General features: G+C 46.7%; 1 protein-coding gene across 6 annotated transcripts in view; it reads left to right on the top strand.

Annotated features, from left to right (window-relative positions):
• Window positions 1–23,767, top strand: part of HSF2BP (heat shock transcription factor 2 binding protein) — an 83,767-nt gene extending 60,000 nt beyond the window's left edge. For all 6 annotated transcript variants that reach the window (XR_014825249.1, XM_084992263.1, XM_084992264.1 and 3 more), the window contains one exon: window positions 23,081–23,767. Coding sequence is in view for 5 of the 6 variants with exons in the window: in XM_021071074.2 (XP_020926733.2) it covers window positions 23,081–23,381 (301 nt within the window). In the remaining variant the exon portion in view is untranslated. The remainder of the gene's footprint in view (window positions 1–23,080) is intronic.
• Window positions 23,768–27,990: the final 4,223 nt, after the last annotated feature.

Below are 27,990 nucleotides of genomic sequence, written 5' to 3'. Positions count from 1 at the left end.
AGGCCGGTCAGCTAGAGAGACCATGCTTGGGGTCGGCATCTCGGCCCTCTGACCCCAGACTCTCTGCCTGAGCACGTGCACTTTCTCTTGGCCACGCGGGTGTTACGAAGTAAACCGACATTTGCTTTGAGATGACAGTCGTGTGCGGCCTCCCTTCCGTAGACCACAGATGCCATTCCCAGAAGTCTGTTCTCCAGCGGCCTCTCTGTTATGGTGGGTGGCGTCCGCCTGTTGTACTGCATGTTGACGTGAGGTGAAGGGGACTGATCCGGCTGTGAGTCAGGCTCTGCGGCTGTGTCAGAGCTGACCCTTCTGCCACGCAAGTGTATTTTAGAAAAGGAGCTAAGTAACGCTCTTTCCACTTCCCTGTGTGTGTGTGACCTCTTGCCCGCAGTGTGGTGTTGGAAAAGTCGAGAAGTGGTTTGGGGAGGACGGAGGTGAAGCATCGGTGCCCGAGTGTGGTTCAGACACGGATGAGCTGCCGGGAGGGGCTGGGATGCTCCAGTTCGTGCAGGCTGCGGTTTGTGCAGGCTGAAGCTAGAGCGTCTCTGTGGGTTTGGGAGAAGGAAACTTTAGAAATGTGAAGGGGCCTCCTGGGTGAAGAGTCTCCAGTCCCTCTCACGGGCACCTAGTGACTGGATCCATTGTGTCCCCAGGCGCCCACCCCCCAGGCTCCGTCGGGGTGAATAGTACAGACTCATGTTTGTACTTCCTCATCTGTTGTTTGTTAATGGCCCAGAACTATCTTGTTTAAAAAAATCTAACTAGGTAAGAAAGTAGAGGAGTTCCTTTCGTGGCTCAGCGGTTAACGAAACCAACTAGCATCCGTGAGGACGCGGGATCAATTCCTGGCCTCGCTCAGTGGGTTAAGGATCTGGCATTGCCGTGAGCTGTGGTGTAGGTCACAGATGCTGCTTGGATCTCACGTTGCCGTGGCTGTGGCTGTTGCTGTGGCTGGCGGCTGGGGAACCTCCATATGCTGCCAACGCAGCCCTAAAAGACAAAAAAAGAAAGAAAGTAGAAACTAGAGGTTTTCTTTCTCTTTGGTCTTCCACAGAGTGCACTGCTGGGCTGACATCCCTCTGCAGACCCTGCTGCTGAGCTGGGGCTTTACCTGCCCCAGGTGGCTGGTGCCAGGTGCAGGGTGGGCTGCGGCTTGGAGCCCTGGGCATCTCCTGTCTTACAGGTATTCCTTGAGCCCCGAGCTGCACCTTAGGAACAGGGGGTTCACGGTGCACAAGTCGGCGTTCTGCCCTCGGAGCTCGTGGTCGGATGGAGGGACACGACGGCAGGCGGAATGGTGGCGATCCTGCTGGGGCGTGTTTTCCGGACGGGCGTTCTGATCCCTGGAAGTGCCTGTCTTTCACCCTGTGGCTTTTGCGGGCTGTTTTCCGAGGTGGTTGTCCCCAGGGTAAATAGGACCAACGTCAGGGGTGTCCTGGCTGCGTTCTCTCCCCTCTCACCAACCCCCACCCGGCCTTCGACTCCGTAGCCGGTAGGATTGGCTACTGTGTTACTTCATTCTGGTTTGGTTTTCTTTTCTTTCTTTCTTTGTCTTTTTAGGGCTGCACTGGCAGCATATGGAGGTTCCCAGGCTAGGGGTCCAGTTGGAGCTGTAGCTGCCGGCTTACACCACAGCCACAGCAACGCCAGATACACGTTGTGTCTGCGACCTACGCCACAGCTCATGGCAACCCCAGATTCTTAACCCACCGAGCGAGGCCAGGGATCAAACCCGCAACCTCATGGTTCCTCGTCGGATTTGTTTGCATTGAGCCACAACGGGACCTCCAGAAGCTGTTAGTTTGTTCTTTCATTGTTCTTTCTTCCTTCTGATGTTCCGGGATTCTCTCTGTTGAGAGGATTTCCTTTAGCTGTTGTCCCTTGCTTCTTCCTTTAGATTTACAGCAAAGCCGCGGATACTGTACAGAGAGTGGCCCTCACTCAGCGTTGCCCACTGACGGCGGCGCAGTGACGGGAATGAACATGGTACAGCATCGTTACCTCGGCTCCAGCCCTGATTAGAGTTCTTGCCAGTTTTCCCTCTACTCTCTGTTTTCCTTCATAATGGTTTTTATTTTTTCCATCATAGCTGGTTTACAGCGTTCTGTCAGTTTTCTGCTGTGCAGCAAAGTGGCCCAGTCACGCATACATATAGACATTCTTTCTCTCACATTATCAGGCTCCACCATAAGTGACTAGACATAGTTCCCAGTGCTGCACAGCGGGCTCTCATTGCTTCCCATTCCAAAGGCAATCGTTTGCATCTATTAACCCCAAATTCCCAGTCCATCCCACTCCCTCCCCCTCCCCTTTGGCAACCACAAGTCTGTTCTCCAAGTCCACGATTTTCTTTTCTGTGGAAAGGTTCATTTGTGCCTTGTATTAGATTCCAGATATGAGTGATATCATACGGTGTTTGTCTTTCCCTTTCTGACTTACTTCACTCAGGATGAGAGTCTCTAGGTCCGTCCATGTTGCTGCAAATGGCATTAGTTCGTTCTTTTTTACGGCCGAGTAGTGTTTCATTGTGTATATACACCACATCTTCCTCATCGAGTTATCTCTTGATGGGCATTTGGGTTGTTTCCATTGTCTTGGCTGTTGTGAATAGTGCTGCACTGAACATACAGGTGCACAGATCTTTTTCAAGGGCAGTCTTGTCCGGATAGCTGCCCAAGAGTGGGATTGCTGGGTCATACGGTGGTTCTATGTATAGATTTCTAAGGTACCTCCATACTGCTTTCCACAGTGGTTGTACCGACTTACATTCCCACTAACAGTGCAGAAGGGTTCCCTTTTCTCCACACCTGTTCCATCATTTGTTATTGGTCGTTTTGATTTGCATTTCTCTAATAATCAGCGATGTTGAGCATTTTTTCATGTGCTTATTGGCCGTCTGTATACCATCTTTGGAGAAACATCTATTCAGGTCTTTTGCCCATTTTTCCATTGGGTTGTTGGCTTTTTTGCTGTTTAGTTGTGTAAGTTGTTTGTATATTTTAGAGATTGAGCCCTTGTCCGTTGCATCGTTTGAAACTATTTTCTCCCATTCTGTAAGGTGTCTTTTCGTTTTTTTTTTTTATGGTTTCCTTTGCTGTGCAAAAGCTTATAAGTTTGACTAGGTCCCATTGGTTTATTTTTTATTTACTTATTTATTTATTTTTTGGCTTTTTGCCATTTCTTGGGCTGCTCCTGCAGCATATGGAGGTTCCCAGGCTAGGGGTCTAATCGGAGCTGGAGCCACCAGCCTACGCCAGAGCCACAGCAACGCGGGATCCGAGCCGCGTCTGCAACCTACACCACAGCTCACGGCAACGCCGGATCCTCAACCCACTAAGCAAGGGCAGGGATCGAACCCACAAACTCATGGTTCCTAGTCGGATTCGTTAACCACTGCGCCACGACGGGAACTCCCCCATTGGTTTATTTTTGCTTTTATTTCTGTTGCTTTGGGAGACTGACCTGAGAAAACATTTGTAAGGTTGATATCAGAGAATGTTTTGCCTATGTTTTCCTCTAGGAGTTTAATGGTGTCTTGTCTTACATTTAAGTCTTTCAGCCATTTTGAGTTTATTTTTGTGCATGGTGTGAGGGTGTGTTCTAGTTTCATTGATTTACATGCAGCTGTCCAGGTTTTCCAGCAACACTTGCTGAGAAGACTAATCTCCGTTTTCTAAAAACATTTTGTTGAAGAGTTCCTGCTGTGGCTCAGCAGGTTAAGAATCTGACTAGTGTCCACGAGGATGTGGGTTTGAGCCCTCTCCTTGCTCAGTGGGTTAAGGATCTGGCGTTGCTGCAACCTGCAGCGTAGGTCACAGATGCAGCTCAGATCTGGCATTGCTGTGGCTGTGGTGTAGCCTATCGGCCGCGTCTCCCACTCAACTCCTAGCCTGGGAACTTCCATATGCCGCGGGTGCACCCCTAAAAAGACAAAAGACAAAAACCAGTTTTCTTGAGCTGTAACTCACATACCATGAGATTCAACCACTTATGGTGTATGATTCAGCACTTTGTGGTGCGTTCACAGAGCTGTGCAGACATCACCACCGTCTAACTTTAGACTGTCGCCATCACTGCCGATAGCAACCCTGTGCCCATCACAGTCTGTGCCCGTCTCCTTTCCACTCTGCCCCTGGCAGCTGCCACCCTGCTCTCAGTCTCTGTGTTTACCTGTTCTGGCCAGTGCAGAAGTGGGATTTGTGTAACGTGGGGCCTTCTGTGGCAACTTCCGTTCCTTAGCGCGTCTTCCGGGGTCATCAGCGCTGCAGCATTTCGCTGTACCTCACCCCTTGTCTGGGCCAGGTGACAGCCAGCCGCTTGGGTAGCCTCGCCACGCTTTCTCTTCATCCATCACTCGATGGGCATCCTCCCGCTGTTGGGCTGCGGTATGAGTGGTCAAACTAACACTCGTTAGGCGGAGCACAGGTGGCCAGGCGTGAGCTGCGGTTCAGCAACGGACCACAGAGGGCCTGACGCCGAGAAGTTCTTACTCACGGGTCCTGGGAGGGGACAGGGCACCACGAGGGGCCACACGGCAGGTCGGGGCCCAGTGCAGACCGGGAGGCGGGGCCTGGGCCCTTCATGAGGGTCTTTGTGGGGGTCGCTGGCTGGATTGCTCAGTTCAGACCACAGAGGGTTTGGGTGAGCCCCACGGGGTCTCCCCGAGGGGCCCATAAAGGGGGAGGCGCTGGAAGGCGGGGGGACTGCTGATGGCAAGGGACTGACAAGGGCTGACACTCGGGACTCTGCAGGCTGCCGTCCAGGGTGGGTGCCGCGCGAGGGCCAGTGTCGGGTGGAGGTCCCTGTGGGCCGCGGGGCCCTGTGGCGGTAGCAGAGTGGCTGAGCTGCACTCTGGCCGGGCCCCCAGGGAAGGAGCTTCCCTTCCAAGGGCAGCTGCCAGCACGTGGGGCCGGGCTGTCCGCCCCGAGCGGGTGGCGGCAGGTGTGGACAGAGAAGTGCAGAGAAGTGAGCTGCGCTCTGGAAGGCTGGTTCTGAATGATGCGAGTGCTTGTGTGGTCTAGCCAGTCTTTGAGTAGGTCTGCTGGAGACTCTGTCTCTGAATTTTCCTTCATCTCAGAATGTCCTGAATTCCCCTTCATTTTCTGAAGGACTCGGGGTTGACACTTTTTCCTTTCCACATGTGGAAGAGGCTGTGTTGCTTCCCTCTGGCCCCAGGTCTCTGCTGAGCAGTCGAGTCTCCTTGACTTGCTTTCCTCCCATTGGTGTGTCTTGGCCGAGATCTCTTGAGGTCTCTCCCGGTTGCTCTGGGCTCAGCTTCCTCTGTCTGTAGGTTTGTGTCTTTTGCCAACTTGGGTAAAATCTCAGCTGTTACTTCTTAGAGTGTTTTCCAGCCCTGCCGCCTGTCCCACTCTTTCCCGAACTGCAATGACATGGACATTAGATGCTTTTTATGGCCTCACGGACAGAGGCCCTGCTCCTCGTCTTTCTGCTCTGCTTCCTCCGTCGCTCGACTGAGCCTTTCTGTCGCCCTTCCTTCTAGCTCACCGAGTCTCTCCTCTTCCTTCTGCTTTATCTCCCGCCGGGTTTTGAACGGCAGGCACTGTCTTGTTCAGCTCTGACGTCTCCATTTTGTGAAGAAATGTAAGGTGGCACTTCAAAGCCCTCGTCACCCACACCCGCTCTCTCGAAGTCACTGGTGGACATGCCTCCGCCGCCTCCAAGCCCCAGACTGAGCCTCCTACCAGAATGTTCCCGGTCTCAAGTAATGAGGCGCCCATGATGGTTGCAAGATGAGTTGTGTTGCTGTCACCCAGAACGTGCTTAGCTGTGCCCCCCAGAGACACGGTCTGTGTTCTTCTGCTTGTGCAGTGTGGGCGTCTAAGCTGTTTTCCTTTCCCTCGGTCCACGTTCCCTTTAGACGCTGTCACTGAGCTGACAGCGTCACTACATCAGGTCTGGCTGCTCGCCGCTCAAAAATCAATACTTGAGACAGAGACCTGACAGGGAGAAGGGCTGTTTTTAATCCGATTGCCAGCAGTGTGGGGAGAGGGTGGACCCGGAGCCCTCAAAACCGTCTCTGAAGACTGCTCGGCCATGAACGTTTTCAAAGGGAAAAAGGAAGTCGTCTCAGTTAGTCACAGAGACGGGGTCAGAGGCGTCCCCGCCCCCCACCGCGTGCAGGCTTGTGGACTTGGTGTGATCTTTAGAGGGGGTCCTGGTCGCATAGTTTGTCCGTGAGATGACTGCAGGAGCTGGGAGGAGAGAGCTGCTAAGTGTTCTTCATTTTACTCTGGTCATCCTCGGAAGGAACACGTAGGCCAGGCCAGTATCGCGTGACCCAAAGATTGGCGAGGTGCTCGGGGCACAGCCGAGCAGAGCCTGAGGGGCCCTGGTTGGGGGTTAGTGGGGGTTGGTGCCCTGGTTGGGGACGGGGCCTCCCGCAGAGCGCTCGGGCTCTCCAGGAGCTTTCCTTACGGCCATGTCATCGTGAAGGCATGTCTGTGGCGGCGCCCTTGGCAGCCTTTGTCTCATTTGTCGCTTCCAGTGGCTGGTTTTCTTTTACGCTTCTTTGATGGCCGCACAGCTATCTTTTCAGCGGCCTAGTTATTTTGTTTGCTCTGAAATGCATTACATCAGCCTTGGCCACATGCAACAGTCTTTTCATTTGTTCAGCAAATATTTATTGTATCAGGGACACAGTGATGAGCAAGGCTGACAAGGCCCTTGACTCCCGGAGCTTTCCGTCCAGCGAGGAGGAGAGAAGGTCATGTCGCAGAATAAACGCTGTTCAGAGACTTAAAATTGGGCGGTGGGTGCGAGGCTGAGCAGGTAGTATCTTTACATTGGGCGGTGGGGGAAGCTTCTCTGAGGAGATAATATCTAAGCTGAAATTTGATTCATTTTTGGGATCTCCACCTCTCTGTTTATATTTCTTTTCTGTTGCATTTTTTTCCATTAGAGCCTATTGTGGGCTGAATTGTTGAAAATTCATAGGTTGAAGCCCTAATCACCACCCCTCCTCCTGCTATCTCAGAATGTGGCGGTATTTGGAAATAGGGCTTTAAAGAGGCAATCAAGTTAAAATGAGGCCTTCCGCTTGGATCCTAGTGCAGTTTGACAGGAGTCCTTCTGTGGAGAAGAGACTGGGACCGAGAGGTTCAGGAGGCGTGGGGGCCGTGAGAAGGACACCTGCCTGACAAGGAGGGAGGCGGCAGGGGCCTCTTCCTGCTGGTGCTGTGATCGCGAACTTTCCGTCTCCTGACAGTGAGAGAATGTCTACTGTTACTACTTGGTGGTGTTTTGTTACGGAGGCGCAAACTGACTAAGATAGAGCCCTTAGGGTATTACTCATAGTTACTTCACATATCCCGTCTGCTAATTCCCAACTCTCTGTCCTAGAGAGTCTGGCTCTGATGCTTCGGTTGTCTTTTCAAACTGTGTACTGTCTTTTCTTTTAGCATGCCTTGTCATTTTTGGTTGAAAGCTGGATGCTGTTTGTTGGGTAATAGGAACTGAGATGAATAAGGCTTCAGCTGAGGTTTTACATTAATCTGCTAGGGCTTAGGCGCTGTTTCATGGAGGCTCCACGTTAGTTTCCTTCTCTCTGCTGGCTCACTTCCTCTTCATAGGAGCATCTATTATTTGATATTGGGCCTCTTTCTTTTCTTCTATTTTCCATCTCTTTGGTTTATTTTTAAATTTTTTATTAAATGTTATATGGTGAAGATAAACAAGCTTGAATAAATGGAAATATAAATTCTTGTTTGCCTGAGAAGAATCTATATTGTAAAGCTGATATTTTGCCTCAACATGCCAAATAAAAATACCAACAGGGTAAGTCCTCGCCACAGCACTCGGAGAAGAAAAAGAAATAAAAGTTACCCGATTAGGAAGTTCCCGTCATGGCTCAGCGGAAACGAATCTGACTAGGAACCATGAGGTTGCGAGTTCGATCCCTGGCCTTGCTCAGTGGGTTAAGGATCCGGCGTTGCCGTGAGCTGTGGTGTAAATTACAGACGAGGCTCAGATCCCGAGTTGCTGTGGCTCTGGTGTAGGCCACCAGCTATAGATCTGATTCAACCCCTAGCCTGGGAACCTCCATATACCGCGGGAAGCAGCCCTAGAAAAGGCAAAAAGACAAAAAAAAAAAAAAAAAAAAAAAAGGATCCTGCATTGCCATGGCTGTGGTGTAGGCCGGCAGCCGCAGCTCTGATTGGCCCCCTAGCCTAGGAACCTCCATATGCCACGGGCACGGCCCTAAAAAGACAAAAAGACACACACACACACAAAAGGTACCCAATCAGGAAAGGAAGAAGTTAAAGCTGTCGCTGTTTGCAGATGGCATGATATGAAGGATAGAAGACAGGATAGAAAATCCTAAAGACACCACCAGAACACTGCTGAAGCTCATCAGTGAGGTTGGTAAAGTTGCAGAACACAAAACTAATGTACAGAAATTGTTGTATTTCTGTACAGGGAACTATCAGAAAGTGAAATTGAGGAAGAATCCCATTTACAGTCCTATCAAAAAAGAATAAAATACCTAGGACTAAATCTAACTAGGAGATTAAAAGACCTGCTCACTGAAAACTGTAAGACATTGATGAAAGACACTGAAGACGCCCCTGATGGGAATGATATACCGTGTTCGTGGATTGGAAGAGTTAATATTGTTAAAATGACCGTGCTACCCACGGCAGTCTACACATGCAGTGCAACCCCCATCACAACGGTGATGTCATTTACAGAATTAGAACAAATACATTTTGAATGGAAACACAAAAGACCCTGAATAGCCAACACCATCCTGAGAAAGAACGGAGCTGGAAGAATCATATTCCCTGACTTCAGACTATACTACAGAGCTACAATAACCAAAACAGTATGGCACTGCCACAAGACAGGCACATTAATGGAACAGAATAGAGAGCCCAGAAATAAACCCACACACTTATGGTCAGCTTTTCTGTGACAAAGGAGGAATGAGTGTACACTAGGGACAAGAGAGCCCCTTCAGTAAGTGATGCTGGGAAAACTGGATGGACTGTAAAAGAGTGAAATTAGAATATTTTCTTACACCATATACAAAAATGAACTTAAACTGGATGAAACACCCAAATTTAAGACTGGAAACCATAAAACTCCTAGAAGAAGATGAGGCAGAACTCTCTTTGACGTAAATAGTAGCAATATGTGTGTTGTGTGTGTGTGTGTATCCTGTCTCCTGTGGCAAAGGAACAAAAGCAAAAAAATCTGAATGGTACCTAATTAAACTTAAAAGATTTTTCTCAGGAAAGGAAGCATCAGCAAAAAGAAAAAAACAGTCTGTTGAATGGGAGAAAATATTTGCAAGTGATATTACCTATAAGGGATTAATATCCAAAACATACAAACAGCTCGTACAACTCAATATCAAAAACAAACAACCCAATTAAAAAAAGATGGGCACAAGACCTGAATAGACCTTTTTCCAAAGAAGACATTCAGATGGGCAGTAGGCACATGAAAAGATGCTCAGCATTGCTAATCATCAGTTAAAAGCAAACCCACAGTGAGCTGTCACCTCACATCTGTCCCAATGGCTATTACCAAAAAGACCACAAGTAACAGATGGTGGCAAAGATGTGGAGAAACGGGAACTCTTATGCGCTTGGTGGGAAAGGAAAGTGACGCAGCCACAGCGGAGCGCCTCAGAAACAGAATAGAACCACCACCTGTGACCCAGCGGTTTCACTCCTGGGTATGTGTCTAAGGAAAACAAAACCACTAATTCAAACACGTATGTGCACCTCAGTGTTCCTAACATCAGTATTTACAATGGCCAAGCCGTGGAAGCCCCCGGAGTGGGCGTCCACCGATGGATGTGGTGCCTCATACGTACGGGGACAGGACGCGGCCTAAAGAGGAACGAAGTGTTGCCATTTGCGACAGCATGGATGGAGCTGGAGGGTATTATGCTTCGTGCAGTCAAGTCGGACGGAGAAAGACACGTACTCGTGATCAGTAACACGTGGAACCTAAAAAAGTGAAACCAGTGGTACAATGAAATAGAAACAGACTCACAGATAGAAGGAAAAACTAGCAGTTATCAGTGGGGAGAGGGAAGAGGGTAGGGGTGAGATACGGGGGGAGGGCTTAAGAGGTGCAAACTACTGAGTATGAAATAAATAAGTTACAAGGATAGACTGTACATCCTGGTGATACAGCCCGTATTTTGTAACAACTTTACATGGAAAACAATCTATAAAATTTGAACCATTATGTTGTACACCTGAAACTAACATAATATTGTGAATCAACTGTGTACCTCAACACCAAAAAAGAACCAACACTGGGGAAATACCAGGAGGAATTTTTTCTCTAAAAGACATTTGCTTGTTTTATTTTTTATTGCTTTATAACATCATGCAAGTTTCCCGGGTACAAATTCATACGTGGATTTCTGCGTACACTACCGTGTGCCCACAACCAGAAGTTTAGTTTCCTTCTGTCACCACACAGGTGACCCTCTTCTCCCATTTGGCGCCTCCTCCACTAACCACTCCTCTGTTCTCGGCATCTTTGTGTTTGTTTTTGTTTCGTTGGGAGTTGTTCATTTAAAAAGTTCCATATAAGAGAAATCACACAGTATTTGTCTTTGACTTATTTCACTTAGTGTAATACTTGCACGGTCCATCTGTGTTGTCTTAAATGGCAAAATTTCATCTTTTTTATGACTGTTAGTCTGTTGCGTGTATATTCCACATCTTCTTGATCCATTCGTCCGGTGACGGGTGCTTGGGTTGTTTCCCCGTCGTGGCTGCTGTAAATACTGCCGTGATGAGGATAGGAGTGCAGATACCATTTCAAAGTGGTGTTTTCCTATTCCTTTTCTTTTCTTTCTTTCTTTTTCTTTTTTTTTTTTTTTTTTTTGGTCTTTTGTCTTTTTAGGGCCACACCCATGGCATATGGAGGTTACAGGCCGGGATCAAATTGGAGCTGTAGCTGCCGGCCTACACCACAGCCACAGCAACGCTGGATCCGAGCTGAATCTTCAATCTACACCGCAGCTCATGGCAACGCCGGATCCTTAACCCACCAAGTAAGGCCAGGGATCAAACCTGCATCCTCATGGATCCTAGTCAGGTTCGTTAACCACTGGGCCGCGACGGGAACTCCGTGTTTTCCTGTTCTTTGGCTAGATACCCAGAAGTGGGAATAGCTGGAATATGTGGCAGTTCTGTTCTTAATTTTCTGAGGAACCTTCGTGCTGTTTGCACGGTGGCTGCACCAGTTTACATCTCCACCAACCGAGCCTGAAGACTCCTGTTCTCCAGGTCCTCACCAGCACGCACTTCTTGCCTTGTTGATAACAGCCGTTGTAATAAGGCTTGAGTCGATAGCTCGTTGTGGTTTTGATTTGCATTTCCCTCATGGTCATGCTGAACATCTTTTCACGTGCCTACTGGTCATTTGTATGTCTTCTTGGGAAGAAGGTCGCATCAGCTCCTCTGCCCACTTTTTAATCAAGTCTGTGTGTGTGTGTGTGTGTGTGTGTGTGTGTGTGTGTGTGTGATTGAGTTATATGAGGTATATATTTTGGAGATGATTGGATATGTACTTTGCAAATATCTTGAGTTATATGAGGTATATATATTTGGAGACTTATTGGATATATGCTTTGCAAATATCTTCTCCCACTTGGTTGGTTGTCCTTTCTTTTCCTTGCTGTGCAGAAGTTTTTAGTTTGATGTAGTCCCATTTTTTTGTTGTTGTTGTTTTGGCTGCTTCCAAGCATGCAGAAGTTCCTGGGCCAGGGACTGAACCTGTGCCACAGCTGTAACCAGAGCCACAGCAGTGATAATGCCATGAGGGAACTCCAGTCCCATTTGTTTATTTTTGCTTTTATTTTTTTGCCTGAGGAGACATAATCAAAAAGATATTGCTAAGACGGATGTCAAAGAACATACTGCCTTTTTTTTTTTCTAGGAGTTTTATGGTTTCCATTCTTCGATTAGAATCTTTAATTCATTTCGAATTGATTTTTTATGTGTTGTGTGAGACAGGGGTCTAGTTTCATTCTTTTGCAGATAGCTGCTCAATTTATTTATTTATTTATTTATTTTTTTTTATGGTCATATATGTGGCATATGGAAGTTTCCAAGCTAGGGGTCCAATCAGAGCAGCAGCTGCCAGCCTACACCACAGCCACAGCAATGCCAGATCCACCACATCTGCAACTTACACCACAGGTCATGGCAATGCTGGATCCTTAACCCACTGAGCAAGGCCAGGGATCAAACCTGCAGCCTCATGGTTCCTAGTTGGATTCGTTTCTGCAGTGCCATGACAGGAACTCCTTTCGTGGTATGTTCTTTGCTCCTTTGTCATAAATTAATTTTCTGTATTATGTGTGGGTTTATTTCTGGGCTCTCAGTTATGTTCCATTGATTTATGCGTCTGATTTTCTGCCAAAGCCATACTGTTTTGATTACTGTAGCTTTGTAATATAATTTGAAACCAGAGAATGTGATACTTCCATCTTTTTCTCAGGATTGCTTTAGTTATTCAGGATCTTTTGTGGTTCCATGTAAATTTTAGGATTGTTTGTCCTATTTATGTGAAAAATGCCATTGGGATTTTGGTAGGAGTTGTATCAAATCAGTCCATTGCTTTAGGTAATATGGGCGTTTGTACAGTGTGTACCATTCCAATCTCCGAGCATAGTTTATCTTCCCATTTCTGTGTGTCACCTTCAGTTTCCTTCATCAGAGTCTTACAGCTTTCAGTGTATAGGTCTTTCACCTCCTGGGTTAAATTTATTTCTAGGCGTTTTATTCTTTGTGATGCAGTTCTAAATGGGATTGTTTTCTTAGTTTCTTTTTCTGATAGTATGTTGTTAGTGTAAAGAAACAACAGTTTTATGTCAATTTTGTACTTTTTTTATTTCTAATCGTTCTTTTTTGTGGAATCTTTAGGATTTTCTATATAGAAAATCATGTGTCTGCAAAATGCGTCAGGTTCACTTCTTCCTTTCCAATTTGGATGGCTTTTCTTTTCGTTTCTTACCTAATTGCTCTGGCTAGGACTTCCAGTACTGTGTTGAAGAGGAATGGTGAGAGTGGGCATTCTTGTCTTATGCCTGATCTGGGGTAGCTTGCAGTTTTTCCCTGTTGAGTATGACGTTAGCTGTGAGTTTATCATATATGACCTTTATTTTGCTGAGTTACGTTCCTTCTCTGCCCAGTTTATTGAGAGCTTTTACCATAAACGGATGTTGAATCTTGTCAGGTGCTCTGTCTGGATCCACTGAGATGATCATATGATTTTTATTTTTCATTTTATTAACGGTATGTATCACATGGATGGATTTGTAGATGTAGACGTTGGCTGTTCTCGCATCCCTGGAATAATCCCACTTGATCATGGCATATGACCCTTTTCTTGCATTTGGTTTGCTAATTTATTGAGGATTTTTGCATCTGTGTTTATCAGAGAATGTTATTGGCTTGTGGTTTTCTCTGACTTTGTTATTAGGGTAATGCCAGCATCATACAGTGAGTTAGTAAGGATGCTTCCTTCCTCCTCAGTTTTGGGGAAGAGTTTGCATAGATAAAAAGATAACAAAAGATCTGCTTGTTAGTGCCACTTGTGAGAGATTTCCTCTGTTCTCTTTTCCATATGCCTGTTGAAGTCTTCATCTGTACTCTCATGCATTTAATTTCCAACTGGCTTTTTTGGAATTAAAAAAAAATAGCATCCCATTCTTGCTTAATTGATGATCGGGCTTTTTAAGGAAATCTCCTTGGGGAAAAGATTAATGAAGTTAAAAAAAGTTTTCTTCTCATTGCACATTCTCTCTTTTGCCCTCCTTTTGTTTTTGTTGAAAATGACGGTTATCTTTTTCTCAGGGCTCTGGAAATGCATGGTTGTCTGCTTGTAATTGAGGGTGGGATTCACAGTGCTGATTGGAAGCCCTGCGCGTGGGGGCGGGGGGGCATGCGAGTGTTGCTGTCCTGGGAGCTGGCTCAGCCAGTAGCTGGGAACCCACAAGTCAGTATCTTTAGGTGTTTCTTCTTGAGTTGCTCACATTGCCCAGAGAAGGCTCAGCCCATCTCCAGTCTGTAGTATAAAGGTCTGGAAACGGAGTAGGGGAAGAAGGAGCATTTTAGAATTTGTGGGTATGTTTCAACTTAATCCAGTGTGTTTTCCAGACAGAACCCCCGTCTTCAATTGTGCCTGATGCCCCCTGTTCCAGAGGTTCTTTAAAAATCCACTCCCAGTCCTCTAGGAAAGGAGTTATTACTTAGAGGCAGAGGGTAAGAAGGGGGTCCAGGGATTTAATGGCTTCCTCTTTCCAAAAGTCGCATTTATTGAGTTGCAGTTCACACGGAGTGAAATTCACTTTTTAGTAGAGTGTTCTGCACCTTTTGACAAATGCACACACCCTGTAACCACCATCAAAAGGCATTCGACAGTTCCATCACCTCAAGATGCTCTCTGGGATCCACTGTCAGTCAGCCCCTGGAAACCTTGGAACTCCTGGTTCCCAGGCCCTGGCAACCTCTAATCTGTTCTGTGTTCCCGTGGTTTTACCAGTTCCAGAATTGTATATATAAAGAGAATCACAAAGTATTTAGATTTTTAAGTCTGGCTTTCTTCCTTAACGTTAGTCATTTGAGATTCGTCATGTTTTGGGTGTATCAGTTACTGATTTCTTTTGTTGTTCTTCTCCTGTCTGGAGGAGTCATGGTCTTTTTATTCATTCATCTATTGAAGAAAATTTGGGTTATTTCTAGGTTTTGGCAACTATGAGCAAAGACACTGTCAATAAAATATTTGAAAAAATACTTAACCAAAGAAGTTCCTTGTTTCTGCATATATGTTCAGTTTTCCAGCACCATTTGTTGAAAAGGCCATTCTTTCTGGGTTGAATTGCAGTTACACTTTTGTTGTGATTTAACAGAACTGTGATCTGTTTCTGGACTCCATAATTCTGTTTCACTTACATCTATTCCCTTCACCAATACTACACTGTAAATTTTTCTTCCTTTCTTTTTTTTTTTTTTTTTTTTTAGGGCCACACCCACAGCATATGGAGGTTCCCAGGCTAGAGGTTGAATCAGAGCTGCAGCTGCCGGCCTGCACCACAGCCACAGCAATGCGGGATCCGAGCCGTGTCTGTGACTTACACCACAGCTCATGGCATCGCTGGATGCTTAACCCACTGAGTGAGGTAAGAGATCAAACCAGCATCCTCATGGATACGAGTCGGATTCATTAACCACTGAGCCATGACGAGAACTTGTAAATATCTATTCTTCACGAAATACTGTTCTTTTTACGTCTTACTGGATCCACCTTGCTAGTGGTTTGCCTGGGATTTTATATCTGTGCTCACCAAGGATACTTTTTTTTTAAATTTTTTTATTTGAGGAGTGTGCACATATTCCATAATTATTTTTAATTACAACAATAATAAAAACTCCATTAATGAAGCAAATCTTGTTAGAAGCTAATTAAGAAAACTTGGTAGAATTCAAGTTGGAAACAGTTTGAATTGACAATTCTGAGTGCATAGTGATAAGAAACTATCTATCATACAGTAATTAAAGAACATTTTAAATCTTACCCTTCAGCTGTATCTTCATAGCTCTTTTATAATTGTAGGTAACTAGCTAGTTAACTAATTCCAAAGCAAATATATTCATCACTGTATACAATTTTCTTTTCATGTTCAATAATATCTAGTGATTGGTTTGCATGGTTTAGGAAGAATGCCTGTTTTTTTTTTTTTTGTCTTTTTGTCTTTGTTGTTGTTGTTGTTGTTGTTGTTGTTGTTGTTGTTGTTGTTGCTATTTCTTGGGCCCCTCCCCCGGCATATGGAGGTTCCCAGGCCAGGGGTCCAATCGGAGCTGTAGCCACTGGCCTACACCAGAGCCACAGCAACGCGGGATCCGAGCCGCGTCTGCAACCTACACCACAGCTCACGGCAACGCCGGATCGTTAACCCACTGAGCAAGGGCAGGGACCGAACCCGCAACCTCATGGTTCCTAGTCGGATTCGTTAACCACTGCGCCACGACGGGAACTCCAAGAATGCCTGTTCTTAAAAATTTTTTTTTTCAAAATAAAATACATATATTTAAACACAATTACATTCACACAGATTATTATATCATGGATCTTAAGAAACATATTAAGTGACTCCCTTTGGATAAGTGGAATGGAAAATATGCTGAGACAAATAGGAAACTTATTCTATACTTTATCCCATTTTGTATGGCTTTCATCTTTACTATTTAGTATTATCTATTACATTTCAATTTTTCTTTAAAAATTAGCATTATATTAAAATTGTGTGTATTATGCAACTAAAATTTATAAAGAAGAAAGTCTTATATACCATTAAATATTTTATATAGAATAATAAAAAGAATAACTTAACTGTAAGAATAACAAAAATAATACACCCTCTGAAAATAAGTAAAATATAAAATGCATAAGTTGGTTAAAAAACAGTGTAACTATATAAATATGTCCTCACAATTTGTTACATTATATTGATTCTTCAATAAAGGCATTATACCATTCTAGGTGATGTGATAAACAAGACATTATAGACTTTACATTGTACCATGGAGAGAAATGGTTATTAATAATGCAATTGTAGAACTATATTATTAATTGTACAGTTGCATTATTTAATTATAATTATCATAAATTCTTCGATGTAGAGGAAATCAGAATCAGATCTAAGGAGACTCCAGCATTCCAAGAATGATGTCAAATGACCCCCTTCATGGTGGATTATGCACTTATTTACTATGAGATATGTTTCTTCTTCAGAGATTCCTTGTTTGTGTATCAATTGTAGGTTTTTGGTTTGCAGTCATTCTGAAGTTTTGATATGAGTCTATATGTATACGAGATTGTTTTAAGTTGTTGTTCTCTTAATTGCAAGTTCATCTGCAGTGTTCTGCATTTGTACCCACCTCTTCTCATCATTTCTGATTTTGGTGGTATAATCATGCATGGATGATTTTGTATCTTTACTGTATATATACCTTTACTGGTGAGCCTTGTCATTTGTGGAATTTTTGTTTCCTGTTGCTGGTGTTTTCTTTTCTGCCTAGAGAAGTTCCTTTAGTATTTGTTGTAAGGCTGGTTTAGTGTTGCTGAATTCTCTCAACTTTTGCTTATCTGTGAAGGTTTTGATTTCTCCTTCAAATCTAAATGAGAGCCTTGCTGGGTAGAGTAATCTTGGTTGGAGGTTTTTTCCTTTCATCACGTTAAGTATATCATGCCACTCCCTTCTGGCCTGCAAGGTTTCTGCTGAAAAATCTGCCGATAACCTTATTGGGGTTCCCTTGTATGTTACTTGTTTCTTTTCCCTAGCTGCTTTCAAGATTTTCTCTTTGTCTTTAGTTTTGGTCAGTTTGATTAATATGTGTCTTGGTGTGTTCCTCCTTGGGTTTATTTTATATGGTACTTGTTGTGCTTCCTGGATTTGAGTGAGTGGTTCCTTTCCCATGTGAGGGAAGTTTTCGGCTATTATCTCTTGGAATATTTTTTCTGTCCCCTTCTCTCTCTCTCTTCTCCTTCTGGCACCCCTATAATACGGATGTTGGTGCATTTAACGTTGTCCCAGAGTTCTCTGAGACTCTCTTCATTTGTTTTCAATCTTTTTTCTCTTTTCTGTTCTGCATCCGTAATTTCCACTAATCTGTCCTCTACCTCGCTTATTCGTTCTCTGCCTCCTGTATTCTGCTGTTAGCTGCTTCTAGTGAATTTTTTATTTCAGTTATTGTATTTTGCATCTCTTCTTCTTTTTTTTTTAAATGATTGCCAACAATGGATTATTTATTTATTTATTTATTTTATTTGTCTTTTTGCTATTTCTTGGGCCGCTCCTGTGGCATATGGAGGTTCCCAGGCTAGGGGTCTAATCGGAGCTGTAGCCACTGGCCTACGCCAGAGCCACAGCAACGCTGGATCCGAGCCACGTCTGCAACCTACACCACAGCTCACGGCAACGCCGGATCCTTAACCCACTGAGCAAGGGCAGGGACCGAACCCGCGACCTCATGGTTCCTAGTCGGATTCGTTAACCACTGCTCCACCACGGGAACTCTTGCATCTCTTCTTGTTTAAGTTTTATATCTTGTATCTCTTTGCTCGGTGTTTCCTGTAAATTATCCATCTTTGCCTCCAGTTTATTCCCAATGTCTTGCATCATCTTCAGCATCAACAGTCTAAAGTCTTTTTCCTGGAGGATAAGAATCTCCTCATCGCTTAGCTGATTTTCTGGGTTTTTCCTTTTTCCCTCATCTGAGTTATAGTTCTCTGTCTTTTCATTTTTATAGGTTTTTGGTGTGGTGACCTTTTTACAGATAAAAGAGTTGTAGCCTCTCTTACTTCTGAAGTCTGTCCCCCTTGTGGCTGAAGTCAGTATGGGGGGCTTGCTGTAGGCTTCCTGATGGGAGGGGCTGATGCCTGCCCCCTGGTAGGTGGAGCCGATTCTAATCCCTCTGGTGGGTGGGGCTTAGTCTCTGGATGGGATTAGAGGCAGCTGTGTGCCTGGGGGGTCTTTAGGCAGCCTGTTTACTGAGGGGTGGGGCTGTGATCCCACCTGGGTTGTTGTTTGCCCTGGGGCTTCTCAGCCCTGACTGACTGATGGGTGGGGCCAGATTTTCCCAAAATGGCCCCCTCCAGGGAAAGGCCGCTGCTGAGTATTCCCAAGAGTTTTGCCTTCAATGTCCCTCCCTCACAACAAGCCACGTTCACCCCTGTTTTCCCAGATGTCCTCCAAGAACCGCAGTCAGGTTTGACCCAGATTCCCTTGGAGACTTTGCTTTGCCCTGGGACCCAGTGCACGTGAACGTCTGTCTGCGCCTTTTAAGATCAGGGTTTCTGTTTCCCCCAATCCCGTGGACCTCCTGCGCACAAGCCCCACTGGCCTTCAATGCCAGATGCTCCGGGGCTCTTTCTCCCAGTGCCAGGTCCCTGCACGTGAGGGTTTGATGTGGGGCTCAGACCTCCCACTCCTGGAGGTGAGTCTGTGTGAACCAGTTAGTTTCCAGTCCGTGGGGCTTCCCACCCGGGAGGTATGGGGTTGCTCATATCACGAAATGCCCCTCCTACCTCCTGATGTGGCCTCCTCCTTCTCTTCTGGAGTCGGGTGTCTTTTTAAGGTTTCCGGTCCATTTGGGTGGGGACTGCTCAGCTTTTAGTTGTGAATTTGGTTGTTGTTGGAGGGAGTTGAGCTCCAGCCCTTCTGTCCCGCCACCTTCATCCCCCTCTGGGCCCTCACCAGGGTCCTGACCTTTGCCTGTAGTCTCTGCCCACTGCCGGTCTTGAACTCCGAAAGTTGACTTAGTTCTTCCTTTTCTATGTTTTGAAGACTTATGTAGAATTACTGTTACTTCTTCTTTAAATATTTGATGGAGTTTGCCAGTGGAGCCCTTTGAGTGTAGATTTTTTTTTAAATAGTTGGAACATTTTAAACTACAAACTCAGTTTCTCTAATAGATACAGGATTGTTTAGGTGATCTTTCTTTTTTTTTTTTTTTTTTAGGAATCTTAGTATTTTACGTTTTCCAAGGAATTTGTCCATTCCACCCACGTTGTAAAATTAACGGGCACAGATTTGTTCATAGTATTTCCTTATTAGTTCTTTAGTGTCTGTGGGCTCTGTGGTGATGTCTCCTCTTTGATTTCCACATGTATAATTTGTGTCTGTCTTTTCTTCCACCCTCCGTTCCTTGTTTAGCTTGGCTAGAGTTTTATCAATTTTATATGTTTTTAAAAACAGGTCTGGCTTTTGGGTTTATTGGGTTTTTTGTCCTTGTTTATATTGATTTCTGCTCTTTATTATTATTGCTTTCCTTTGAAATGTTTTGGGTTGATTTTTTATTTTTTTTAAGGTGAAAGCTAAGGCAACTAATTTGAGACCTTTATTCTTTTCCAATATGAGCATTCAGGGCTATAAGTTCCCCTAATAAGCAGATTTAACTGCATCTGCACATTATTGTAATGTTTTCATTTCATTCACAGCATTTTCTAGCTTTCCTTGTGCCTTCCTTCTTAATCCACAGATTGTTTACAAGTGTATCATTTTCCTTCTGAATACTTGGAGATTTTTTTCACATCTTTTCCTGTTACTTATTTTGTATTTCTGTTTTTTTCTGTGATTGTGAATTTCTCTTATTTCTGACCTTATTCCTTGTGATCATAGAATACTTTGAATTCTCTCAAATGTGTATTTGGTCAAATTGGTTGATAGTGTTGTTTAGGGATTCTATGTATTTTTACTGATTTTCTTTCTTCTTTTTTAAAAATCAGTAATGAAAATAGGAGTATTAAAGTTTCCAAGTCCAATTGTGAATTCATTTGCAGTTGGATTTCTACCAGATTTTGCTTTTTTCCCGGGAAGTTCTGTTGTTCGGTACAATCACAGTTGCGACTGTTATGTCTTTGGTGCGTGGGCCTCGTTATAATTACGTGGTGCGTGCTCCTCCGTATCCACTGTAATGTTCTTCTGTTCTGAAGTCCTTGTCTGGACTCTCTTTTTTCTGGCCACGCCTGTGGCATGTGGAGGTTCTGGGCCAGGGATTGAAGTGACAGTGTTGGATCCTTAATCTGCTGTGCCACCTGGAAACTCCTGCAGTGTTTCCGTGACATATTTTTTTATGTTCTTTCACTTTTCATCTGTCTTTATATTTATCTGGGGTGTTTTATAGACAACGTATAATTGGGTCTTGATGTGTTTTGAGTTCTCTGTCTTTTAATCATATGTCTATAGAGTTTTCATCTAATGTGTATGGGAAAAATATAGAAATATTTCTAGTTTCTTTTTTCCTGTTTTTTGTCTGCTACTGGATTGAGTTTTTAATATTCTATTTTATCTGCACTGTTAGCTTATCATTTACAGTTTAAAAACTTTGTGTTTCACTTAGGGTTTACAAGACAGTGTTTAACTACAATTAATTATTAGTGTTATTAATTATTAGCAGTTAATTAAAGATTTCTAATTAAAACATTAAAATCTTTATAAACAATTTATAATGCTTCAAGTACACTCTAAGAACCCCTAAAACAATGTCTTCCCGTCTGTTTAATCTTATTTATTTCAGATTCCCTTTCTAATGGTTTCTGCGTCTGCCCAGGATATCTCTGAGTCGGGCTCGGTGGGTTACTTTATTCCTTCAGTAGGCTTGTCGTTTCCTGGCATTGTCCTTGTCATTTCGGATTGGCTTTTGGGTGCTGTGTGTAGGGCAGTGGAGCAGAGTCAGCAAACTTCCTGTAAAGAGCCAGGTAGTAAAAGCACTTGGAGGGTCACAGTGGCTTCTAGTGCCGGTTATTCTTCTGTTTTGTTCTCTTTTCTTTTCTTTTAAAATATCCCTTTAAGGAGTTCCCGTCGTGGCTCAGTGGTTAACGAATCCAACTAGGAGCCATGAGGTTGCGGCTTTGACCCCTGGCCTTGTTCAGTGGGTTAAGGATCCAGCGGTGCCGCGAGCTGTGGTGTAGGTCGCAGACAGGTTCGGATCCCGTGTTGCTGTGGCTCTGGCGGAGGCCGGCAGCTGTGGCTCCGATTGGATGGACCCCTAGCCTTGGAACCTCCATATGCCGCGAGAGCGGCCCAAGAAATGGCAAAAAAAGACAAAAAAAAAAAAATATATATATATCCCTTTAAAATATGAGAATCCCGCTTCGCTCACAGCTTGTGCAGAAACCCGCCGGGCTGCATGTGGCCTTGGGGCCGCCGTGCGCCAGGCGTGCAGGGGAGGCTGCGGCGCGCACCTCCTGATCTGCTGGCCACGGCCTGGGTGGCCTGTGGTTTGGGTTTTATCGTCGCTGCGTTCCCTTCTGTGCGCTGCTGGTTTCACATCATCCCCTGCCTTGTGCGGGGTGAGGATGGAGCTGTCCGAGCCCTTTCTCAGCTGCGGGCCCTCCCCTTGCGGCTGTGCCCCTCCCCTTGCGGCTGTGCCCCTCCCCTTGCGGCTGTGCCCCTCCCCTTGCGGCTGTGCCCCTCCCCTTGCGGCTGTGCCCCTCCCCTTGCGGCTGTGCCCCTCCCCTTGCGGCTGTGCCCCTCCCCTTGCGGCTGTGCCCCTCCCCTTGCGGCTGTGCCCCTCTTTTGTCCCCTCCGCCCTCGCCCCTCCCGGCCCTCCCGCCCCCGCCACAGGCTGCTGGGTGGCTCAGGCTGGGACGGAGGGAGGGAGGGCTCTGCCCTTTGGGGCGCATCCATCCATCCATCTGGCGGGGCCCTCGGTGGCCCCGCCCTCCTCCCCGCGCCTTCCGCTCTGCCCCCTGTCTTTGGCAGTTTTTGTGCCAGAGAAAGTCTCCTTCACTCCCCCAAATAGGAGGCCCTCAGGTAGAGCCGGGATTTTTCTGCTTCTCCATCTGCACTCTGCCCTGGGCCGGGAGGGGCTCGGGGCCGTTCCCTCTGCGGCTTTGGTCCCTCTCTTTCCGTCCACTCACCTCTTCAAAGGTTCTTAAGGCATCGTGCTAAGAAAGAGGTGTTGGTTTTGAGCCAGGACGGTACCTGATCCAGGAGTGACCTACAGCCTATTGAGGCCCCAGCAGAGGGCCTGGTGGGGACGAGTGGACCGGCCCTGGTCAAGGGCTAGAGCCTGCGTCCGGGTCTCTGGGTACAGCTGCCCTTAGTGGTTGCACAGCGGCCACGGGGCTCCCGGGCGCTGCAGCTCTGGGGCATTCACGCGGGAAAGGGACGCAGCCCTGAGTGATGCAGCCTGTGACTTAGTGGGACTCGGTGGCCCTGGAGAGAGGCCGTTCCTGTTGTGGGCAGGGATTTGCTGCGCTGGAGGGAAGAAGAAGTAACACCTTTGAAATGGCCAGAAGTGGACAGAGTTACCACGGACACCTGGAACGGCCTCAGGTTTTCAGTTGAGCGTTTTACAGTTCCCTGGCTGTGAGGAGTAATATTTGAAGATGGGGTGTGACTGAGTTTTGTCACGTTCCTCTGACGAGCTAGGCTTTCACATCAAGAAGTGACACTGTCGTGGGTTGGTGCACGCTTTCCTCAACAGTCACCTCTGTCGTTCAGAATGGCCAGGAGCCCTTGCCCCAGCCCCTGCAGGGCTTGTTCTAAGCACACGTGTCCCCTCTCTTCCCCTAGATCCGGATGCAGAGGTGTGTCTTCATGTTCTGAGACTCGTCCAGTCTGTGGTTCTGGAGCCAGAAGTCTTCTCCAAGTCGGCCTCGGAGCTGCGCAGCTCGCTGCCCCTGCAGCGTATCCTGGCCATGTCCAAGAGCCGCAACCCCCGCCTGCAGAGCGTGGCCCACGAGCTCCTGGAGGACCTCCGTGCTCTGGAGCGCGACGCCTAGGGCGCTCGGGGGCCCGTCTTCTCCCAGGCCCCCGCTCTGTGTTCGGAACCACCAGCCAGTGCCGTGTGTCCCAGATGGCACGGTGGGGGTGACTAGAGGTGGGTGCGGATGGATACGTGTCTGTGCAGCTTCCTGCTGGAGGGGGCTTGGTCACTTTGCCCCAGGGGAGCCTGAGAAGGGGTCCCGTCTGCGAAGGCCCAGGTCAGCCCCCCCCCCAAGGAGGCCTGCCCAGCTCGCCTTCTGCTGCTCAGGGACCTCAGACGGCCGCTCCTCCTTCAACGCCACCCACCCTCCTGGTCAGCAGGTTCCTGAGATACCTTTTCTTGGAAAGCAATTCATTCTTTCTCTAATAACCATAATTAATCTCCCCCAATCCAAGTTGACTTTTAAACCTTTGGCAAACCTGCTATTTCAATGACTGGACATTTGAATTCTATGTTTTGGTGCTTCTTTTTTGAATAAAGAATGTCAGAAGGGCCACAGGTGTGCCACAGCTGTTGTTTTCTGGAATGTGAACCTCGTGTGGGGAGTCATTGTTTACACGGTGTACGCCTCTTGGCGTTATTCTGGGCCCTTTGGCTGTGGACTCAGAAGTCCAGGTTTTCATGAAACAGCCTCACGGATCAGAGCCTGGGCGGTTGCTTGAGGGTCTCTCAATGGCACACACAGGCGGGCACCACGCGCTCCCTCCCCATGTGTCCCCTCCTCTGCAGCAAGGCCCCGGCAGAAGCCGCCCACGTCTCACGGGCACGGCAGCACCGCCTGCTCCTCTCTGGGACCTGCGGGCTCTCGGGCTCGGGCGTCCCATCAGAGCAAAAGCAAATGCAGGCCTCGCTTTCTGAGGTGCCACCTACTTTGGTGCACTGCCCCTGCTCTGCGCGCTGGTTAGAATAACTTCATTTTTCTTGTAAGTAGATTTTTATGGACAACATGCAGTTTGTGCCTGAAGCTGAGTGGAGGGCCTTACGGGGAGGGCATAGTTGCTGGAGTCTCACGAGCTGACCTGCTGTGGGATCTGGCTCATCCTGACCAGAGAAAGGTCATAAAAGGCCATTCACAGAGGCAGCGATGGGTCCATCTGTGGGTCCTGATTGTTGGTAAATAAATTGAGGACAGCGTGTTTTGTGCTTTTCCTCGCATGGCATCATCTTTCTGGATATTTGTTTGATAAGGTAATGGGAGATAAGCTAGCATGATTAGTCTGTGCTGCTTCTAGAAATGCAGTCTTTTTCCTGCCAAAGACGGGATCAGTGGCATATAGAGAAAAATGAAACAGGGCCAAACCCACGGATGTGTGTAGTTGAGCTAATTAGTAGGTGGATGTGATGAAGAAGGATAAGCTTTTTCCTCCCAGTTTGAAAGTGCTAAGGATAGCCAGAGTGTTTATGAAAGTACCTTCAAGAAGAAACATGTCAGATACATATTTTGAAAGCATTTCACAGAAAAATACTGAAGCCCAGTTTTTAGGCATGACTGGCCTTTCTACTGTCTTTGCTCTTCTTCTGAAGGTCAAGGAAAAAACATGGGTTCTTCAATTTCTTACATCAAAAGATGTAAAGAACACTCAGTTCTTAAAATTAATTAATTAATGCCACTGTTCAAGGCATGTGGAAGTTCCCAGGCCACGGATTGAACCCACGCCACAGCAGTGACAACGCCAGATCCTTAACCTGCTAGGCCACCAGAGAACTCTGAAGACCCAGTTTAAAAAGTGTGCATAGGAGTTCCCGTGTGGCTCAGCGGGTTAAGGGTCTGGTGTTGTTACCACACTGCATGAGTTTGATGCCTGGCCAGGAAACTTGCGCATGCCGTGGGTGCGGCCCCCCCCCCAGAAAGTATGCATAAAAGCAGGTATGTGGCAGTGTCAGAGTTCTCTTGTATTTGTTCTTTTTCTTTTTAGGGTTGCATCCACGGCATATGGAGGTTCCCAGGCTAGGGGTCCCATCAGAGCTACAACCACAGCCAAGGCAACACCAGATCCGAGCTGCATCTGCAACCTCACCACAGCTTGTGGCAATGCCGGCTCCTTAACCCTCTGAGCGAGGACAGGGGTCGAACCCGCATCCTCATGGATTCTAGCTGGTTTTGTTACCACTGAGCCACGACGGGAACTCCTCTTGTAATTTTAAAATCAGAAGTGAAGTAAACGGTATGCCTGTCGACCTTTAAAGATTCTTTTTCTATGTAGTGAGTTAAGAAGCTTTTTCTCCGTGATGCAGTCCATTTGCATGTAAAGGCGTGACAGCGGCCCGCCCAGCAGCCGGACCTCACCCCCAATCCTGGGTGGCTGTCTGGTTGTCGGCGTGGCCTCTCCTTAGCCGTCGCATCTGCTTGCTGTGAGGTCCGGCCGGAGCGGCTCCTCGGCGCGGTGCAGCTGGGTGTCTGCTCCCGGGAAGCGTGCGGGTGAGCCCGGCTTTGGGAGAGTGCTCTTCACCCCAGAGGCGTATGTAGCCACGCCTTTCACGTCTTCCCCAGGGTGTTTTGCATTAGAGGACCAGGCGTGGCATCCAAGTCGGGGACCCGAAGAAAAGCAGCGAGGCCTGAAGTCAGGCCCTGGGCAAGCAAGGCCTTTACTAGAAGCTGTAAGTGTGCCCGTTATGCTGCTTCTGCCCGACTTGCCTGTGGCTGTAGAGTCGCGGCATTAATATGAATCGAAAGGTGATAAATACTCTAACTTACTGATTTTCCAAGAAGCCCGAAAGCTGAAGTTTGCTCTGTGTTCTTCCACGAGGTGGATGCATAGACTGCTTCAGAGGCTGCTTCAGAAGGGGATCCCGATACACTGTGGGACTAGTGTGGACTGCTTCCGAAGGGCCTCTCTCACCAGCCTGGGGCTCAGGCGTAGACCCTGGTATCGTATGGGACTCAGCACAGGGCACAGCATCCTGCCGGGAGATGCGGCCTCTGGAGGTGGAGCAAAAGGACAATAAAGGGCTTTGGATACTTTTCAAGTCCAGGTGGGGAGGGGAGGGTTCATCTTTAAATTGCACCTGTCTCTCTGCTCCAAGGATGTACACGCTTAAATCTGTGTCTGGACGTACCGTGAGTCCTGATGTGCTAGTGTGGGTTACTCAGGGAAGACTGCTCCTGTCCTTTTTTGTTGTTTCTGGTTGTAATCCTGCAAGTTTTTTGAATTTTAGAACTTACCACAGACGTGTAAATGGCGAACATAAAACTTAGCATTTAAACTGTTTTTACGTGCAGAATTCAGGGACATTAACTCAGTGACGTTCACGTTGTGTAAGCAGCACCCCTGCCTATTGCCAGACCAAACAGAAACTCCTTTTCCAACTGCCCTCCCAGGCCTGACCTCCTGTCTGCTTCTGTCTCTGTGGACTTGACTTCTCGAGCACTCCACACGAGTGGAATCAAGCACTTGGCTTCCCGGGTCTGGCGCAGTCCACCTAGCATGCGGCTGTCAGGGCTCAGCCACGTTGTAGCCTGTGTCAGGAGCGCACTCCTTTCCATGGTATGCAGTATTCCGTTGTATCTTTGTGACACAGCTCGTTTATCCGTTTGTCTGTTGATGGACACGTGTTTCGACCTCTGGCTGTTGTGAATGATGGAGTGGATGTTGGTGTGCAAGTCTCTGAATGAGTCCCTGCTTCCAGCCTTTGGGACGCGACCTCACGGGAAATAGTGGGACCTTTCAGTTTAGGGTTTCTCTGTATATAAAATCATGTGTCTGCAAATAGTAATCACTTTTGTATTTTTCCTTTCCAATTTGGATGCCTTTTATTTCTTTTTCCACCTGATTGCTCTGGCTAGGACTTTCTTTACTATGTTGGACAAGAGTGGCGAGGGTGGACCCATTTGTCTTGTTCTGATATTAAGGGAAGAGGTTTTAATTTTTCATGGTCAAGTATGGTGTTAGCTCTGGGCTTGTCGTTCATGGCCTTTAAAATGTGGAGGTTTATGTTCCGTTCATACCTCCTTTTTTGGGCATTTTTATGATGAGCGAATGTTGGATTTTGTCAGGTGTTTCTTCTGCATCTACGAGATGATCACGTGACTGTTACTCTTGCGTTTGTTACCGTGGTGTGCGTCACACTGGTGTGTGCGTGTTGAACTACCCTTGGCGTCTTGGAATAAATTCCCTTGATCAACATGTTGAATTTTGCTTGCTAATATTTTGTTGAGGATTTTAGTATCTGGGTCCAGGGATATTGCCCTGTAATTTTCTTTCCTTTTTTCTTTTTTTTTCTTTTTGTGGTATCCTTGTTTGTTTGTTTGTTTTGTTTGTTTGTTTGTTTTTTGCTATTTCTTGGGCCGCTCCCACAGCATATGGAGGTTCCCAGGCTAGGGGTCTAATTGGAGCTGTAGCCACTGGCCTACGCCAGAGCCACAGCAACACGGGATCCGAGCCGCGTCTGCGACCTACACCACAGCTCACGGCAACGCCGGATCGTTCACCCACTGAGCAAGGGCAGGAACCGAACCCGCAACCTCATGGTTCCTAGTCGGATTCGTTAACCACTGCGCCACGACGGGAACTCCCTTGTTTGGTTTTGATATCAGGTACTACTGGCCCTGTAAAATGAGCTCGGGAGCATTCCCTCCTCTCTGGGTTGTTGGAAGAGTTTGGAAAGAGTAGGTATCAAATCTTCTTTGAATATTTGGTAGAATTCACCAGTGAAGCCATCTGGTTCTGGACTTTGGTTTGTTTGGAGTTTTTTGAATATCATGCAATAAATTTACTAG

Source organism: Sus scrofa, chromosome 13 (genome assembly GCF_054392235.1).
Source record: "Sus scrofa isolate SSC_HxYL_T2T_F1_AM1 chromosome 13, Sscrofa_HxYL_maternal_Yorkshire_Landrace_v2.0, whole genome shotgun sequence".
Taxonomy (NCBI): Eukaryota; Metazoa; Chordata; class Mammalia; order Artiodactyla; family Suidae; genus Sus; species Sus scrofa.
The sequence above is the reverse complement of the archived record's forward strand: the minus strand, read 5'-3'. Positions and strand labels throughout refer to the sequence as shown.